The 20,219-nt window shown below is 43.8% G+C and overlaps 1 protein-coding gene across 2 annotated transcripts; it reads right to left on the reverse strand.

The window, feature by feature from the left end:
• Window positions 1-7,769: 7,769 nt before the first annotated feature.
• On the reverse strand, window positions 7,770-18,542 carry SLC66A3 (solute carrier family 66 member 3). Of its 2 annotated transcripts, XM_065891455.1 has the most exons (7): window positions 18,400-18,542; window positions 15,585-15,667; window positions 15,440-15,509; window positions 12,904-12,961; window positions 10,328-10,448; window positions 9,558-9,599; window positions 7,770-7,861 (listed from the first exon to the last, which is right to left on the reverse strand). In XM_065891455.1, the coding sequence occupies exons 1-7, from the start codon at window positions 18,540-18,542 to the stop codon at window positions 7,770-7,772; spliced, it is 609 nt and encodes a 202-aa protein (XP_065747527.1). The 2 variants fall into 2 exon arrangements, with proteins under 2 accessions (XP_065747527.1, XP_065747528.1); XM_065891456.1 differs by lacking the exon at window positions 9,558-9,599.
• Between the last annotated feature and the right edge of the window lie 1,677 nt (window positions 18,543-20,219).

Genomic DNA, 20,219 nt, shown 5'->3' on the forward strand with positions numbered 1-20,219 from the left:
CAAGTAGTAGTTGAAACCATAGCTAAAAGTTACTTTACATGTAAGCCTAAAAAAATTAGTATGAGTGTATGCTAGGCTGCGATATATTTTAAGTGAATAAATAACTATATCTAAGTTTGTGTGCTTATTAATCAAGTATTCTGCATTTAGCACATATTGGAGTAATTTGAGTCGGGTAATCATCCATCAACCTACTCTGTCAATGATTCTCAAAGTCAAGGAGCTGCATCAGAATTCATCTCAGAATTCATCTTAAAATGCAAATACTTCCCCCACCCCCAATTTAATTATATCAGGATCTCTTGAGATGAAGCCTGGTAATATGCGTTATACATAGCTCTGGATAAATCATACACACTAAAGTTTAAGAACCACTGACATAGTGACCATAGATGGGTCCTTGGCACAAATGTATTCATGAACGTCACAGTTATAAACAATGAGAAAGTTACTCCTATTTTTAAAAATAAAAATGATTGCACTATTAGATGGTTGGGTTGGGTTGGAAAGAAAAGACCACATATACCCCTGTTCTAAGTCCAGTTTATTTGGCCAAGATAAGTTGCTAATGCTGCTTATCTACCTGTGTTTTTCCCTTTATGTGTAGTTTTTTTATGGAAGGCTTAACTTTTGGTGACCCGTTGAAAAAGTAGGGTCCTGCTGGAATTGAGAAAGCTACATTCTTAATATTACTCACCTTTCATACTAGGGCTTATGGTACAATTCTGCAAAAATGTGAGCTAACTGGGCACTTTTGTGAAGGGAACATTGACACATACTGAGCTTTCAGTTCTTAAATCAAACTGGGCATCAGGGTGGTTACGTCTTCATGTGGGCCCAGTGGAAAGAAGATTGTGTCTTACCCCTAAATATTATCTCTGTCCTCAGTTCTCTGGTAGCTTGGAAAGCATACTTGGTCAACATGATTATATGCATTTGCATGTAAAGAGAAAGAAGATTTCCCTGCGTGCTTCCATCTTAATTTTAATCATGTTGTTATCAATGAAGGGAAAGTTAAAATGTTTACAGCACAAAGTGTGATTTTTTGATCATAGCATATTAAACTGTTGTTTCTAAAGAGTGTTAGAGTATAAATTTGCAAACCTCCTATTGCAGATTGCTTGATTTGGCATTTAAAGACTGGGATTGGTCATTTGATGATGTTGATGGTGGTGATGATGATGACGATGTTTTTGATTTCTGAAGAAGTAAATGGGTAAATCAAAAAATGAGAAATGAGTTGTTTTAGTATTTCCAAGTAGTGCATGTGGTTTGCACTTTGGGTTTTCATTATTTTTGACCAGTTTGAAATTTTATTAAGTTGTTTTTGACAGTACTTATTTGAAAAGTAGTTTTCAGACAAGTTTCTAACTGAAATTTCCATGTTAAGTATAAAAGTGAAATGCTATGTTCAGATTCTTTATTGGCTATATATTTTCAATGCAGTTGGAATTGTAATTTTTTATCTTAGGAATGAAACATGTAGAAATAACAAATGGAGCTAATTCTGTTACTTTCTGTTCATTCCAAAGAAGCCATATGCAGAGAAGTAAAATTTACAGTGTTTTTAAGTTCCTACAACTGTATTAGTTTGTGAACATAGCATGGGATTCCTTTCTCCCTCCACCCCTCTCTCCTTCCCTCCTCTTTCCTTCTTTCTAACTTGCAAGAATTGAAACCATAAAAACTTCGTAAGTCTAATAAATGCTGTGAACTAGCTGTTTCTGATTTGGCTTTTTTTGTGATGTGAAATGTTTACTTTTTGAAAGTTTAATGTTACTCTTGCTGAGGAATGCTAATGGTATGCTGTGAAAGCTCTTGTGCTTTTAGAAAATGTGGTTTGGTTAATAGCGGCTAACAGGTTTGAATGAAAATTGAAACTCGTGCGTTAAACCTTTTATATGGAATGAATTTAAAAGAAGTAATGTCTATCTTAACCTAAGCAACATGTTGTAAAATACATACTTAAATCACACATTATTGGGATCTGTTTATAACCAGGATTTACAGAGTAATTTTTACATATATTTACTATAACATGTTTGTTCCCATTTCATAGATGTAAAAGATGTGGCATAGGGTCAAACAGTCAAGTAGAACCTGGTCCATAAGTGCACTCTTCTTTCAGCTACATGAGGCAGCTAACAGTTAAACCCCAAGTCAAACTTGACATTCACTTGAATTATTCAGTGACATAGTGTCTCACCCTAATATTCAGTTAACCATATTAAAACTTGTGTGTCATGTTTGTGGCCAGTGTGAGAAAATATGAGGAAGAATATAATTGCATGTACCTAAAAATAAGAAAAGTAATACAGTAAATATGTTTTATGCATGATTCAGGTGTTAAAAGTATAGTAGTTGGAAGACTATATAGTTTGATGTAAATGGAATGCCTTTTCAAAGAACTGATAACAATCTCTTAAATTATTTCACTGTATCAACTAACTTTACTTTCCTTTTCTTTCCAGCTAACTGCCTTCTATGAATGCAGTCATTATTCAAGGTGATCATATTCTTACAGTTGAAACAAGACTGAAATATGATGGCCCAAAATTTATTAAAAAGCTATATTTTCCTGAGAGACCGATACACACATATATGTTCCCTTTATTCCTGCAATATAAATTCTAAATGTTGGATAGATTTTTCTGGGCTCCTTTGGAGCAACAAGTTGAACCAACAGTGATTGGTTAATAGAGTAAGAATATCACGTGCAACTCTTCCAAACTTGTTCCATAAAACTCTCTTAGCATCACTCACACTACATGGGATAGAAGGATTGAGAAGAGTTAAACCATCTTTTCAGCTTCAGCAGAGAGATTTCACCAGCACATTTGCCAGAAGAATCTGGGAATGGATTCCACTACAGTGATATAGACTGCATCTTTAAGAAGTGACCATTATACTGTGTGTGTGTGTGTATGTGTGTGTGTATGTATGTATATATACACATGCGCGCGCGCACACACACACACACACACACATCCATATAGTACTGTAATACTGCAAGAGGGTTTTTTTTAACTTCCCACTTTATTTTTTTATAAACATTAATCAGATATCATTACTTACTGCAGTTGCAACTATGCATTTGTATAAAGCCATAATGTTGGAGTTTATATCACTCATTTGTGTGTACCTGATGGAAACTGCATGTTCATGTTTAAGCAATTACTGTAACAAGTTTGAAGTTAATTATATCAGTTTCCTAATGCTTCATAATAGGCAACTTTACCCATGTTGAATGCCTTAATTTAATTTTCAAAATCTCCACCCTTTTCTGTATTTAAAAAAAAAAAAAAAAAAGAACAAGTGTTTACCAGCGCTTAGGATGCAAATTTGCTTTGCAGAAGAAAAATAGTGCACTATTTTTACACATAATAGTTATCAATGTCAGCCTATTTTGATTGTATAAGAGAATTTTTTTTTAAGTATTGGTGATAGAAACAGTAATGGATAGTATTGGAACTAATATATCTTTTATGTATATCTATTATTCATCCAACCCTTTTTACAGACCTCAGTATTAGTGTGTGACTATGAAATGTTTTCTTTTAATTTCCTGGCTACCCTAGGTATGTTTTTATTTCTGATAAAGATATTTGTGACTATTTTTACATTTTCACACTCAAGTTTCAAAAATTATCTCAAATACAAAGAAAACTAAGACATACTGTAGATATATTTTAAATATTTAAATGTGATTCCTTAAACACACAACTGTGTATGGCAATATTTCAGTATTGGGTTAAGAAAACTGGTGACTAGGAAGAAGTTGCCTCAAAGGCACTTAACTTTATTTTTATTTTTTTAAATGCTGTTAAAGTTAACAGTTTATGCAGGACTATTCCTGCTTTATTTCTCATTATCCCAGAAAAGTGTATGTTTTATACTGCTACAGTGTACATCAGTAAGAATCAAGTTAAAAAAAATTACGTAGTCTTTTATCAGTCTTTCTTTATATACATACACGTACACAGAGTTTGGTGTGATATTGAAATACATCATCTAATATTTCTATGAAGGAAGTAGACATTTTTCATTGATTCCTTCTGGGGTCAGTGTAGGGTGTTTAAAGAGTTAGATCCCCAGTTATAGATACTATTGTGGAAATTGAAGAGTGGCCTTTGGCTACTGATGTATTGAAACTGAATCTTGTTATTACATTATCCAGGCTGCACTCTTTCATGCTGTCTGTGCTAAAACTAGACATGCATGCCATTTCCCTTGCAGGTATGTTCTGGTTTGGGGGCACAGCTCTTTTATTTTTTTTTTTTAAGTAAGATTAAAAAATGAAAAATATATAAAATTTATATAGAATAAATATTTCCATTCATTAGACTTGTTAAAAGGAGACTGAATTAATATTTTATATAAAGATTTTGTTACACTATGGGAGGCTCTATCATATTATTCTGAATTGGAGAGTATATATATATATATATTTTTAATAAACTTTATTAAGGTGAAATAATTTGAAGTTTACACGAGTAATTGAAATATTTGAGTAAAAATGGCAAAAGTTTAAATTTTGAATGCTGTATATATTAAAGAATATGGAGAATCATGGTGTGATGCAACTATATGAGGAAAATTAATGTGAAGTTTTTTTGGGGGGAAAAAGATATCCTAAGGAGCGAAAAAAATCTCTCCATGAAGATTCTTCACATTATATGGTTTGACATAAGGATTTATAAGGTTGTTTGTTCAACTAATGGAAATGTGCTTAATAAAAAATTCTGACCTTGGGTAAGAATTTGCTTTATACCCTGTTGCTGGTTTCATGTACATACATGAGTGCATACACCCATCCAAATGCTCTCTTCCCAACACTCATTAAATATATGACATTGACTTGGTTTAACAGCCTGATTTTGTGCCAGCTTCTCTTTTTCTTGAGGCTCCAAAACTTCCAAGATAAATTTAAGACCAAAAGTTGCTTATTTTGTCACACCTTGATTTCTCCTAGAGCCATAAATACCTCCTTTTGAGAACTAAGAAGTAGTGAATACTGGGATTTTCTTAGTTGGATTTTTTTACTTTTGTGGGAATAGTGAGACAAAGTAGAAGGAACACTGATGCCAGGATTACTGTTGAGGATTACTGTATAGCACATTTTTGAAAAGTATTAATTAAACAAATGCTATCTAGAAGCAACATTTAAAAAAATCTGTCTGAAAGTTTAAAATGCTCTGGAGCTAACTAAAGGATAAGTATACCAATAAATCTAAAATAAAGGTTAGTGTTTTTTAAACTATGCTAGAGTTAACACCATTCTGGCTCTGAAGGAGCTCCTTTATCCCAGTTTACGTGCAGATCCTCAAGAAGAAACACTCTAGGTTGCCAGACCACAATTTAAGAAGTTATGCTGCTGCTGTTCATCTATTCTTACAGGATCTGGGTGGTAAAATAGAGAAACTTGGACGCTATATTACCTTAGTGAAACATACTTTAAATAACATGTTTTAAAAATCCGATGATAACAAGTCACTTCTGAGTTTCTCGGTCTCTGTTGACACTGCTACTGACTCACCGCTCCTCCCCTGGGATAAGATGTCAGTTTCCCTATATTGTGAAGATACCGTAGCTGGTCTGTAAAGCACTTTGAAGATAAGCACTGTGTGACAGTGCTGAATATTACGCTTGGGGGGCCTCTCCTTGATTCCCTTCCCCATAATAGTTTTGTTTGGAATTGTAATAAGTTATGAACTGCATGGTTTAGATAATCATAAATATTGGATCAGCTGTCCCCTTGAACAAAAATGATACCCCTGATATTTTTTAATTTTGTTGCATCTTTGTAGTAATGTAATTGTATTTTATGCCTGCTTTTTATATTAAAAAATTAAATAAAAGAAATTAAGACATAAGCATTTTCATACTTTTCCTGTGAAATAGTCCTAGAATGCTGCAACCTTCTAAAATCTACCCCCCAAAATTACCTGCCCTGAAAGATGGGTATAGCAAAGAAGTCTCAACTAAGGTTACCGACTTGGGTATCTTCAGCCCTATCACTTAATCCATGGAGAATACAAAATCGAATTTCAACTAGGCGTTTTTGTCTGATTTCATGTCAGTAGTTTAAGGGGCATGCAAACTTGAGAATCTCATTTGAGTGTGGATAAAAGAGGCAGGGAGCCTGTTCTCTTAGGAATGCTGTGCTGACAGGTGGTTTTCTAGAAAGCACTTTTTTGGGTCTTTTCTAGGATACTTGCTAACCATCTGATCTGGCACAGGCTATGCAGTCTGGGCTTCAGTGTTTTCATCTGTAACATGGAGATTGTTCACTTACAGGGTTGTTGCGGGATTAAGTATGATGATGTGTGTAGAATATCAGGTAGCTCTAATGTTTGTTCCTTTCCCCCCCAAAGGGGAGAAATGGAGAACTCTTCACCTAGGATAGTATATTTTCTTTAAGGAGTTGCTTTAAGCATTGATAAAGTATATCTAAATAAAATATGTTGGACTAAAAATCACATAATTTATACTAATGGTCAGATTATAACTGCATATGAGAAAAGACTCATTTGGATTTTCTTAAATGATAACTATGATTTTTTAAACTACAGAGTGATTTATTATTTACTTTTAGATGCCACGTTTCTCTTCCTGCTGGTCCCAAGCAGTAGTTCTAAAAGGATTAACCACAGTTTATATTTTTTAAAACTGCACTTTACATAACCTAAACCTAATCACGTTTAAACAATTGAGTTTTAAGACTCAGAAGAGTTCAAAATAAAGTTTATTTTACATAGGAAACAAACATTTTCTAGTAAGCATCATTTACTTACTGCATATAATAGAATGATGCCCTTCAATTATTAGGGGAAAGAGAGTTCTTAAAATGTTAGAGTTGATAAGCTTTTACAGGAAAACACAGTGTCCAGTAATCTTAGCATTACGTTCAGAGTATGACACTACAGTGAGAATAAAATCCATAAGAACTTGGTAGACCCCAGCAATACCCTGCACTGCATATACTTCCAACAGGCAAAACCTGGTCGAGGTCAGGTGTATTTTGTACCAGATTCCAGTAGTGGTGTGGTGTAGGTGTGATCCTTTTAAAGACGGCAGCATTGTGCTTGAATCAAAGTATATTGGGATTGCCTCTTCATGAGTAGAGACTGCAGGTACCTTTTGTTACGAATTACTTGAAGGCACAGTGTGAAGTTACTGTGGATTACTTTGGTATATGAATTCAAGCCAGTTAAATTTTTGCTTGCCTTCGTATCCTTGCTGTAACCTAAGGAGGTATTATACAGTAGTATGATACAATAAGGCCATCCTGTTATGTCTATATTACAATTAAACATTAGTCCCAGAAAGTGAACTCTGGTAATTTACTACAATTCCGCTTGAGCAAAATCCCACTCCATTCATGTTTGTGTTGTGGAGAGGATTTATTTTTTAAAAGATTGTGAAAGCTGAGAAGTAGATGTAGTTAGCTCTTCGGAGGGAACTTAATCATGACTTTAAGAATAAGGGTCAACGCTGTCTCCTCAAAATGGGCTTCTTGGGAGGCTTCCTTCAATCAGCAGCCTTCTCAGAACTGCAGATGTCTGAGCCCTACCTTAACCTAATGAAGTGGGGACAGGGATTTTAAAAATCGATGTTTTTAAACAAGCGTTTAAGCGGGCTCTTCCAAGTCTAAAATACCTTTGGCACGGTTGGCTAAATTTATAAAAGACCTGGTTTAGCAATGAGCTTTTTTTCCCCTCTGGTACAGTTATTCAAAATCCACTCTGTATGTGGGAATAATATATCCATCATTCAGACTTCACGTCGGTCTTCTGGTAGTGAAGTATTGTAGCTGCTACCCATGTATTTAAGGCCAGCATGATCACAAAACGTATGAGAACTGAAATCAGTCAAAAAGAAGAAGTATGTGTTAAAAAATACTGTTTTCACATAAAACAAAATCACCTTCTCTAAGGAGAAGCCCACCCCCCGCCCCCCAAATGAAACAGAACTATGGGTCATGTGGACTTTTGAACAACTTTGGTTCCAAATATTTCTGGAAAAGAGATCTTCCTATCATGACTACCTTTGGTCACTTGGCCTGATTTCATGAATAATTTCATCCTAAATGCTTAATTTGGAGGAATCTGACTCTGGTTGTTGAATATTACAACTTTTTAAAACCCCATTACTCATTTTCTAAGTCTTGAGGGTGATGGTGTCTCAGAACATTCCATGTTAATTAAGCAAAGGTGGTACACCGCACTCAGTTAAGGTAATTGTGAAAAACTAGCCCAAACGTCAAAGCATGTTTTGTATTGAGGTAACCATGAAAATGTGGCTCTTTGTTAAAAAGAGAAAAATAACCTTCGTGACTTGACAAACACTCTCCTGATAAATAAGGTTTATGAGGTTTAATGTATCTTTGGGGCTGTAAGACACTTAAGATAGCTGAACTGTTTTTAAAAGATTATTCTCAGATCTACTGATCGCTTTCAGGAACAGCTGTCCCCTTAGATACAGAACAAATCACAGTTAACATGAGGTTTGTTTTGTTGCTTAATTATGGTTCGACTCTCCTTTCCAAGCAGAGAATTCTTGAAGTCCTGTAGGGAAGACTCAGGTCTCTTTTCCCTTCCCCACTTGACCCAAGTTCATGCTTTGGCCAGAACACTTTTACTCCTTCTCTCAGAGCTGATGGAAAGTATTTGAACCAAAGATAAAAGCCTCCGGGAAGGGACTAGCAAATGCACCCTGCTGTTCCGTAGTGATGTTTCTCAGACGATGATTAGCTTATTTAAAAGGTCTACACGCCAGGGACATATTTCTAGTCTCCATAGAATGGGTGACACCACCTGTTTTAATCATTTTCCAAAACTGTATATGCTTAATTTGGGAGTTGAAAACTCAACCTAAGGAATTAATGAAATTCTCTTTAGGTTAACCCAGGTATATTTTATTTCCTCCTCCATCACAGTATTCCTTTAAAAATAACAGAACAAGAACATGGAGTCGAATGATTACGTCACTGCCTTTCCTGCTGCCTGTGGGCAATTCTCTGAGGCTCTGGACCATCTGGCCACCACCACCTCCTTCCCTCGCATTAGACTCGCCCCCATGCTCTCCCGCCAGCCCCACTGGTGCTCCCTCCATCCTCTTTGCTCATGACCTCCACACATGCTGCTCCTGGTAGCAGTCTCGTCCCTCCTCCCGATCTCTCTCTTCAAATTAATCTCCCCGGCTCCCTCCAACTAGCTCAGGTTCCCATGTTCGGTGCTCATCCTGTCCTACTCTTTCAAAAAATGTTTCACAGTATTTTTCAATAGTTAATTGTGTGATGACTTCACTTCATTTCCACTGCTGGTGTGGAAGCTTCACGAAGATAGGAATCTACTATCTTGTGCATATTCTATCCCAGGTACAGCAAGCAGATGCTTAATACCATACACGGTGACTGATGAGGACCAAGAGTGTATCGTCGCTGGCCTCTAGTGGGGCCAACTGGCTCCGTTAAACCCTAAGACAGTTTACAAGTGAAGGAGGCACAGAGGGCGTAAAATTCAAAAAGCAAGTGGGCAGAAAAATATTTTGCTTACTTGTCAGATCACTGGTGGTCATTAAAGTTGTCATTATTCTTGCTGTAAAAGCAAAATTTCAGCAATAAATAACTTCTCAGACATTCTGGTATTCAGCTAATATCTTTCCGTTTGAAATGCAGGAATATATGCTAACTGTTCTTGAAAGATCTGGGTAGAAGAGAACCCTGGATGGAGAAAATGGGCCTTTAAGATATAGACGAAACATGAAGTATAATTCAAATATCTAAAACTAGTAAATTAATTAATGTAATAGCTCCGAACTTTTTAAATGTTCCTACCTAAATATAGCATGTATTCATTTTAGGTAGTTCCTGCAAGAATCCAAATGAGCAGTGGAAATTCTAAAGTTGAGACCAAGCACTATGGCTCCAGAAAAACTCCACTGCTGCAAATTATATTCACTCGCAAAAGCCAATGTGTGATTCTCGTCTCTCGAATCTGTTACATCGTAAACATTCACATTTTGGAAACAAGCTAGTGGATTCAATATAACCAAACTCATGTTGCTTTTCAAACAACAAGAGAGGACTGTTAATATTAGGCCAGACTTTTGGAGAAAAGTGCTTTCACTTTTTTTTAGCAACTGGCAGAAAATGGAGAGTGGTGTGCATTAAATCAGCCTTGTAAATATGGATACACTGGGAGGGTCTATCTGAATAGTTACTTGCGAAGGATTTAAGCTCAAGGGTCTATGACGTAACGCACTCCTCTGGGTAGACACCCCACACTGACAAAGGACACCCCACCAATTAGAGGCTTGTTCTTACCCGCACAGGTATATGAAGCAAGGCTCCAGGTGGCGGCACTCACGGCTCCCGAGTCCCTGCTTTTCCACAGGTACTGGAGCTGTGCAAACTTACTGGCTGCACTGATGAAAGTACATAAATTCTGTTTGAAGATAAAACAGGAGAAAGTTAGGAGTTCCTTACTTTCACCAGAAACTAGATACCGAAAGAGCACCAGATACTTAAAGCATTCTTTTTTTTTTCTGGCTGCGTCGTGTGGCTTGCGGAAAAGTGCTGAGTCCTAACCACTGGACCACCAGGGAATTCCCTGAAATCGCTTCTGAAGCCAAATTCTCATGTCAAGTAATAACCAACTTGTACAAGGACAAAACCCATGTTTCGTGATGAAGAATGGACGCAGCAGTGGGACATTTATGTATAACCCACCAATTCCACTGCTTAGTGAGCAACTGATGGGCAGCAGGTAATTGGAAGCTGAGAGTAGGAAAGAATCTGCAATGGCTACAAAGGCTTATCTGTCCCCACCTGCCAATAACAAATAGATGTATAGATATTATGGTGTTTTTAGAGCCTGGGGGGAACCATGCTGCTTTGCACTGACAGACTCAGAAACTCAAAGCAGCAAGCTGGAGCGCATGGGCTCTGGGTTTCTGGCTGTTCTGATGAGCCACGTGGTGAGGCTCCTGCCCTCTGCTCCCCAGCAAGGTAAGAGTATAGCACCCTCCACCCTAAGCCGGGCCCAGGCTGCCGTTCACCAGGCTTTACATCAGCTGAAACACCCCGTCAGCTGGTTTCCCGTCTTTAGAATCATGAAGTGGTCTTGTTTGGGGGCATAACCAAGGCCTGCACAACCTTATGATACACATTCAAATGCAGATTGTTAGGTTTTCCCGTAACACAGAGTCTAGTAGAGAACAGGACGGGAAAGGTGAAGGGTGCTCAGACTGTTGCACCGGTCATTTTTTTTTTTTTTTTGCGGTACGCGGGCCTCTCACTGCTGTGGCCTCTCCCGTTGTGGAGCACAGGCTCCGGACGCGCAGGCTCAGCGGCCATGGCTCACGGGCCCAGCCGCTCCGCGGCATGTGGGATCTTCCCGGACCGGGGCACGAACCCGTGTCCCCTGCACCGGCAGGCGGACTCTCAACCACTGCGCCACCAGGGAAGCCCACGCCGGTCATTTTTAAGTACTTTAATCAGATCTTTGTGAATGAACTAAGAGGAGGTGATTTATCAATTTATCTAACCACGAAAGTACAATGTAGGACTTCTGTGGAAACCATCTGTCGGTCCGAATTGGGACTCGCTCTTGAAAGCCATAGAACTGTAAACCTTCTATAACTTGGGTTTTTCATGAATTCAAACAGCTTCCCTCCCCTACAGGATCCTAGGGTTTGCTGCCCCGCGGGAGCTCTGAAACCCAAGCTCTTTCTCCTCTCTGGGGCTCCAGGACCCTCAAGACAGCCACCCTGTCCCGAGGCCCCAGTGGCTGCTGTCGAGTTGGCACCCAGGAAACACGTGTTGTGGACAGTCCCTGCTTGACAAGGGAAAAAGGAACTACAGTTTATGAACGATTAGAGCATCACCGTGTGGTCAGAATAGAGCATTCGCTGAGAAGGGAACAGAAGAAACAGAAAAACCCGAAGCCTTTGGACCTGATTCCTGACGAGCCTATAGCAGCATATTCCCGGAATGATGTTCCTGGGGGTGAAGGAACATCACCCCCCAAACAACCAGATCTGCACCCACGTGACCACAGTGGCAGCTCCGAAGAGCCTAGAGATGACCTATTTGTAGGGCGGCCAGATTTAGCAAACATACAGGACTCCCAGTTAAATTTGAATTTCAAATCAACGACAAATAATTTTTTAGCACAAGTTTGTCCCATGTAATATTTGGGACATAATTATACTAAAAAATTATTCGCTGTCAGTGTGGTAACCCTACTAATCGGCTTTCCCTATGTCATAAGGTTGAGAGCCAAGTCCACTTTCCAACCAGATGTTGGAGGGAGAATGGGTGGAAGTTCAGGAGTCTGGGTGTGGCAGGCAGTGACCACCGATTAGTTCTGCTTCTTTTCCCATTGGGTGGAAAAGTTCACGTCAGCCACCATTTGGTCAAATGCTTCCTGACCCGCGGCCAGAATCCTATTCTCACAGCAGGGAATTTTTGGCCCTTAACCAAGCAAGGAAAAAGAGTATAGGGCTTACCCTTTTCCAAGGAAGAAAAAAAAAAGTGCGGGGGAGAAGTTAGAAAAATAATGAGTACGTGGCCCATATGTAATTATTTACCTGATAATAACCTGAAACTCTTTATAATGCTCAGTTCTTCATTCTACTACTACCTACCCAATTCCAATCCGGTTCTCTAGGGCCCCAAAAAAAGGGAAGTAAAACAATTGTGCCGTACATTTAAGTGAGAATAATGTTCTTAATATTTGGATAGCACTGGGCTTCCATCCCACCATCCTTTGGAACAGCTGAAAAATGAGCAGGTTGAACATTTGATCTATAAAGTTTTTTGCAGGGCAGGTGGCATGGAGAGAAGAGGTAGACAGACTGCTGTGAACACACTTTCTTCTCCATGGGCGATTTACTCACCATGGCCAGATCTATGATCCACTTCTGCAGGGTGAGGATGAACCAAGCAGACACACAGCTTACCATGTGCTAAGGGACACAGCAGTGGCTTGGCCGGCAGCTCCACTCCCCTCCCAACCCCGTGCGTGTGGAAACAAACCGAGACCAGAGAGGTTACACACCTAAGCTAAGTGTGGAACTGGGAACAGCTCTGCTAGACCTCGTCAGATTCGGAAAAGACAAAAATGATCCAAGTGAACACCTTCTAGGAGCTCAAAAGCACAGAAGCAGATTCTGGAAGAAAATTACAAAGAACCTTGTGTTCTCGGACCGATCCTAGGGCTGGGAACGTCCCTGATGATTTTAACCGCCAGTTTAACTCCTGACCATGCAGACCTCTCCAACGTAATGTCAACAGTGAAGCACTTAGGTTCAAATGATAAAGCACGTGTCTTCTGCAAAACTGGTGTCGCGTGAAGCTGTTTGCCGATTTCCTCTTTCCCACTAACTCCAGTGTAAAAATGACACGGCTGGGGTGAGCGACGCTAGGAGATGGGAGGAATGATACCAGCTTTTCATCAAGCTCTTTGATGCTGCAGGAAGACAGCCCGGCTAGAGAAGCAGAAGCAAACACAGGGGGGTGGTGGCCAGGCCAGGGAGGGGACAGCCAGGAGCCTCTGCTGTGGGCTTGGGCAAGTCATTTTCCTTCTCTGGGCCTTGGTTTGCTTATCTGCAAAATTGACTTAACATTCCTTGCCCTATCTACCTTCTCATGGCTTTGTGGCACATCGTAGGGACCCAACAGGCAGCTGTGATGATGATTAATAACATTATTTAAATGAAGAGATTGAAATAGACAATGCCCTGTGCTCAAAGTCAGTAGAACTAGATACTAGTCAACACCAGAAAGGCAGCCTGAATCCAGGTGAATGGAATCTTGCTTTTGAACACTAATTCAAGTCTTAAACTAATGTTGGCCAATTCTGCCCCACCGCACCTCGTTCCATTCATTCCAACTATACATTTTACAAAACTTCCGCAGTAGTAGCAGCAACTGAGATCCTAGAGGTGACTCATTTGTAGGGTGGCCAGATTGAGCAAATAAAAATACAGGACACCAAGTTAAATTTGAATTTCAGGTCAACAACAAATACTTTTTTAGCACAAGTATGTCCTGTGTAATATCTGGGACATACTATTACTTTAAAAAAAAATGCATTGTTAATATGGCTGCCCTGCTTATCGGCTCTCCGTAAGTCACAACTGGCAGAAGGAGGTCATAAAACATCTTGCCGATACTACAGAGTTGCCATCAGTACCCAAGTTTTCTAATCTACAGCCTCACCATTTGCACAAAGATAAGCTGTTGCATTTTATTTAAAAAGTAAATCACACCATGCTTTTCATTTCTTCAAAGTACTCTGTTTTCAAAAACCTTTAACCAGCTGGGGCTGACCTTGAAGTGTTGAGGGGCAGTAGAGCCACACGATCCCTCTTTTTTGCAGAGGGAAACTGAGTCAGGGGGCTTACAACTCCATTGAACAGCAGAGGGTCAGGACTCAGTCCGCACCCAGCTTCCCTCTGCAGACAGGCTTTTAGCACGAGAGCTGCCACGACCCTGCCGCCTCCTCAGCTTGTCCTGAGCTTCTGGTATTTTCGTTCCGGAAACAACCCTAAAAGGTAGGCATTATGATCCGTCTTCACAGACGGGGCAACTGCAGCTTAGAGGCCAGTGCCCAAGGCCACTCCGACGGCAGTGGCACTGGGAGTTCCCACCACTCCACGCCCGCCTCCTCACATGCTCAGTGCAGACGGGGCCTGGCTGTCCCCTCCCTCTTTCCTCCACCCTGAAGACATATAAATAAACAGCTCAGATCATTTCACAGATGTGGCAGGATTAACTGACTGCCATTTAAAAGGCTTTCTTGGCCTTTGAAGGAGAGTGAAGTTCAACAAGAGAATAAAAGAGTTTTTATAAGGAGAGTGAGATGGAAGGCTGGCCCTCGTTCACAGGAGACGCTGAGTGATGTGAGCAGGGATAGGTCTGTGTCACTGACCAGAATCCACGGAGACCTTCCTAACGTCTTGACTTTGAACCGGCCATCAGGAGCCCAGACCCACCAACAGGCAGTAAGAAGCCAAGACGACCAAGTGTGTTAGCGGCAGCGTGTTACATGCCAGACATGCTCGTTATTACGTGGGGACATTGCGGGGGAAGGAAGAAATATCTCCCTTTCCCTAAAGAATACATTTGGACAATGTCGCTCTTAGCAGGAGTGCTTCTGCAGCTCAGCAGTGAGGTACTAAGTCTACCTGGTGGGTCAGGGCACCATGGGGCTCCCTGGTCTCAGAGGGGTGCCCCTGGGCAGGGACTGTTCTAGAGCATCTCTAGGCTGTGGAGATATTTGCTCAAGTGGAATCTCGCATTGGGGATTTTTTTTTTTTTTTTAGTTACACCAAAAGAATACATATCTGGTAAAGGACCCTGCTTAATAACATCCTGTTAGCAAGGAACACCCCCAGTTCCATCTCGGATTCGCAGATGCTGAAAGGATACAGGACGATGTATGGTGCTGCCTGTTTCACATCCCCCTTGAAATGGAAGACACACAGCAGGAGGATGAGATCTGGAAAAGAAAGGCTCCGAGTGAGAAGAAGGAGGGGCCCCGAGGGCCGAGGCTGGGCGCAGGGGGGTCGCTTACCTTGTGCGACGAGGATGGGGTACTCCAGGTAGGTTAGCAGTGGGTACTCGTAGTAACACTGGTACCGGAGAAAGACCAGGAACCTGGGGAGAGGGAGGGTGCATCTGAGCTCGGACCAACCTGACCCACAGCTGGGAGGCCTGGCCGCCACCCAGGAGCACAGGTTCATTTGCAAAACCCTAGAACTGGTGGCGGGAGTCTGCAAATGTCAAGGAGAGAGGTACAGGTTAAGAAGGATGAAGTATCAATTTTTAATCATCTCCCCGATTTCTGAAGCTGGGCACTGGTGTCTGTCAAGTCCCTTGGATGGTCAGTTACAGACAAATTTTATGAATTTTACAGAACCACTGACCAGGATGAGGAGAGACAGGGCTTTCTGGACCCGGGCCTGCCTGTCTCTAAGGCTGGGCTCTTTCGAGGCCCCAGGCAGATCCCTCAGAAGGTCACAGGCAAGAAGCCACACAGGCCGAGAAAGATATCTGAGGGGGGCTGAGAGCCATCCCTGGGTGGGGTTCCTGGGCAGGGCTTCTAAGTGACTGAGCACGTAGGGCCCAGCAGCGAGCTGGGGAGGCCATGTTTTGAAGACGAAGGACATCCCTAGATGAGTCTGGTGGCCTCCCAGAGTGCTGCCCAGGCTGGCGGTGGGGACGGAAGGGACAACTCTTCAGTTCCTCAAGAAAATTCGAGCACTGGAGAGGCTTCGGCTTGGAGGGGTGGGAGACACAGACCCCAGAGTCCCATTCCTCTCAGAAGAAGAGGCCCCAGCTTCCTGCCTCCCCAGCTCACACCCTGGCCAGCCGACTCCCTCAGAACCTAAACGCCCTCACTGTCCCCTCAGGGCCTGTCTCCATCCCCGCGCTCGGGCTGTGAGGACCCCTCAGGCCCCCTGCTCCCCCAGGGTGAGCCAGAACCTCCACAGACCACGTGGACTTAATGGCTCACACCTTCCAAGCCAGGACGTGGTGTTAACAAAGCCCCATGCCCTCACCCAGGCGGCGCTCTGGGTGACCCCAGGCAGCGCTTGCCCCTCCACCGCCTGCTGAGCCACCCTCCCGAGGCTGCCAGGCCTGGTCCAGGCCTGGTCCCCCAGGCAACACCTGCTGAGTGTGGAGCCGTAAGTGGAGCGCAGACTCCAGGGCTAGGGTGCTGGGCTCACAATCCCCGTCTGTTACTTACCTCTGGGGCCTCAGCTTCCGCATCTGTGAAATGGGGACAACACGCTCTGTATCTGCACACACGGATGCTTTAAACATGTTACCTAAGGTCATGTCTTCTGCCTCTTTCTCTGGCCTCACTCCTTCCAGTCCAGCCTCCAGGCTTCTGATCACAAGCCCCCTGCCTGGAGGGCCCCTTTCTCTACATGGCTACCTCCTCTCCTGCCTGAGGACACCAAGGTGGCTACCCTCCTGGGGTACAGATCAGGGCCTCCCCCGCCCCAAATGGGGAACTTCTCCTCCCAGTAATTATCTGTTTTCCTCAGAGAACTGGGGTGGGTGGCTCTGAGGCAGGATGTGCTTCCCCAAGGGGCCTGTGGCTCAAACACATCCTACGTTTGGCCCCTCAGATGGGGGTGTCCCGGGTGGGACCCCGCAGGTCCAAGGGTGGCCCCTCACCCCTTGGGCCCTGGAGGTCTCCTGTTTCTCCCTCTCTCCCCACTGCCTTCCTTCTGTCCCAGGAAACCGGGATCCACTGCCCCTCCGAGGACTGCTTCTGCTGAGGACCGGCCCTCAGAACCGCCGGAGGGTAACTGGGGTCCCCAGGCTGGCGAGCAGCAGAAGGGAGGGGGCCCGGCCTTGCAGGGAGCTAGACTGCTGGGTTCATGTCTTCCCCACCAAGTCTCACAACTCTGCTTTTCACCGTTCAGGTCTTTATTATTATTATTACTTTGCTTATTTAAAAGAGTACTTTTAAATTGTTTTTAAATTGAGGTATATTTGACATACAAGATTATATTAGTTTCAGGTGTACAACATAATGTTTCAATATTTGTACATATTGTGAACTGATCACCACAATAAGTCTAGTTAACATCTGTCACGTTCAGGGTTTTAAATACTGGATCAGGGCACCCATCCCCGATTCTGATAGAAAAACCGGGCCTTGGAGCAGTCTCGGCTCCCGCTTTTCAAGCGCCAGTTAAAGCCCAAGTCCAGGTCAAGTCCTCCTCTCCCTCCAAAAAGCTCTCCGTTCTCTGACACCCCGCGCCCCCCCGCACCCAAAGGTGTAACTTTTTTTTTTTTTTTTTGGCGGTTCGCGGGCCTCTCACTGTTGTGGCCTCTCCCGCTGCGGAGCACAGGCTCCGGACGCGCAGGCTCAGCCGCTATGCCCAGCTGCTCCTCGGCATGTGGGATCTTCCCGGACCGGGGCACGAAGCCGTGTCCCCTGCATCGGCAGGCGGACTCTCAACCACTGCGCCACCAGGGAAGCCCCGAAAGTGTAACTTTTAAAAGCCAGAGGGTCCAACCTCTCATTTTACAAGCGAGGAAACCGAGACCCACGAACGGAGGCGGGGATGGTGGGGGGTGGCTTTAGGGAGGATGCAGATGAGAGAGCCTCGACGTGCAAACGGCCTTGCTCAAAGCTGGATGGTTAGTTTTGGCACTAATGGGCGGAGTGATGATTTCCTTGAGTGTCGGTTTTCTCATCTGTAAAATGGGCGTGCGCCGTCTTTCGTTACCGCGCAAGGCTGGGGGAAGCAGCAAATTCGGAGGGGAAGTGAGAGGCCCGCGCTTTCGGCTCCGCTTCCCCCGCCCCGACTGTATTAGAGTCGAGGGTCTCCCGGGCTCCCGTCGGCTCCAGATCGCCCCGGCCTTACCCAGCCAGCTCCAGAAGTAAGCTCGGGAGGCTGATGCCCCGCGCGCTGCGCGCCCCCAGCACGGCGAAGATCTGCGGCAGCTTGAGCGTCGCGCACACGCCCAGCACGCTCCAGTTGCAGAACCACAGCAGCCGCGTCTCCATGGCGCCGGCGAGGCTGGGACTCCGAGACTCAGAGGATCCGGCCGCCGCGCGAAGGGGAGCCGCTCAGCACTCGGCCGCCGGGCTCGCCCGGTCCTTCCGCCTTCCCTTGTCCCCTCTCCGGGCCGCTCAGTCGGGGTCCGCCCCTCCGCCCCCATCCCCGCCCAGAACCCCGCCCAGGGCCCATTCTCCCGCCCTTTTGTCTGCGCGGCGCCGGTCTCGCCCCTAAGCCTCCCCAGGTCCGCCCCGTCCCCGCAGTCGCTCCGCCCTCCCCGCTAGCCCGGCCCATCCCCGGGAGCGCTCCGCCTGGAGCCGCCCCTCTCGGGTCCAGACGGCCGGGGTCCGCTCCTCTTCCCTCCCAGTCGTCTGTCCCCCACCTCTCCCCGACCCCTCCCCAGGCCCTCTCCCTCCGCCCCGGGGTCCGCCTCTTGCCCAAGGGGCAGGTCAACGCTGGCCTTTGCGTGATCTGACCGCTGCTGATTCACTTTTCAGTGTTAAACCAACTCGTGCAGTTCTGAGCCTGCGGGCGACGTCTCTCGCTTTCCCACGGGTTGGATGGGCAGAAATTGAACGGCAGGAGGGCAAAGGGGCACCCCTCACGGGGGAATGGGCCATTTTGTTGGGATTTTTCACTCCTGAAAAGTGTTTTTCTCACTAAGCATTTCAGAGGTAAAAACTTAAAACGACCCAACTTAGTTTCCGTGCGTCCTCCTCGATTTACATACGGAGAAACAGTCCTTGCGGGGCCGCGCTTTCCTCCAGCCGAGAGTGGGGACGTGTCCTCCCCAAGGGCAGGAGGCTTCCTTCCTGAGGACTTGGTCCTTAACCCTGAACACTCCCCTCCAGAGACTTGCACTTGAGAGTGAATTTTTTTCTTAAGGAGGTAAAAATAGATTTCTATTGACAAAAGAAGGTAACAGACTGAGGGGCTGGGGGTGCATTTTCAGGCTCAAAATGGTATAGGTACTGAGTCAAGGTTACAACGAAACAGAAAAGTCACAAAAATACAATGCCAGAAACCACTGTAAAGAAAAACATGCTGCCTGCTCTTCCAGTTCTATAGGATCAAGCCCGTTAGCCACTGCACTTGCCCACCACCAGTGTGCCCTGAGGGGAATTCAGGGTGGAGAAAACCAGGAAGCATTCTGTGCGTTGGATTTACTGACCTTTTAGCTACTTAAGATGCATATTTAAGGAAAAACGTCTAATGACCCCAGATTCTTGCATCTTCTGAGAAAAGCCCTAAGATCATTAACTTCAGATGTCTGTTCTTTGTGTGTAGCAGTAATCTTTTGATGCTTGACTACATGTTTTTCCCAGCAAAAAAGTTCATATATATCCTGGCTCTCCCTTATCTCTTCTGAGCAGTTCCTTAGAGCTATCTGAGAAGCTGTCTCCCAGGCTATGGCCCTCAATAAGGTCTCCAAATAAAACTTTACTCACGACTCTTTTTGAATAATCGTTTTCTCAGAATATATGCCCAGTAGTGGGACTGCTGTGTCATATGGTAATCCAATTTTTAGTTTTTTAAGGAACCTCCATACTGTTCTCCATAGTGGTTGTATCATTTTGCATTCCCACCAACAGTGCAGGAGGCTTCCCTTTTCACCACACCCTCTCCAGCACTTATTGTTTCTAGATTTTTCGATAATGGCCATTCTGACCGGTGTGAGGTGATAC

The sequence above is a fragment of the Phocoena phocoena genome, chromosome 14, assembly GCF_963924675.1.
Source record: "Phocoena phocoena chromosome 14, mPhoPho1.1, whole genome shotgun sequence".
NCBI lineage: Eukaryota > Metazoa > Chordata > Mammalia > Artiodactyla > Phocoenidae > Phocoena > Phocoena phocoena.

Bases quoted from the DNA above. Each gene is read 5' to 3' on its own strand.
- SLC66A3 (XM_065891455.1), bottom strand. From the start codon at position 18,542: ATGGAGACGCGGCTGCTGTGGTTCTGCAACTGGAGCGTGCTGGGCGTG. The intron at 15,668-18,399 runs GTAAGGCCGGGG...CCCTCTCCCCAG, and splicing joins TTACTTCTGGAGCTGGCTGG to GTTCCTGGTCTTTCTCCGGT. The intron at 7,862-9,557 runs GTAAGCAAAATA...GACTGATTTCAG, and splicing joins GACCACCAGTGATCTGACAA to TTCTCATACGTTTTGTGATC.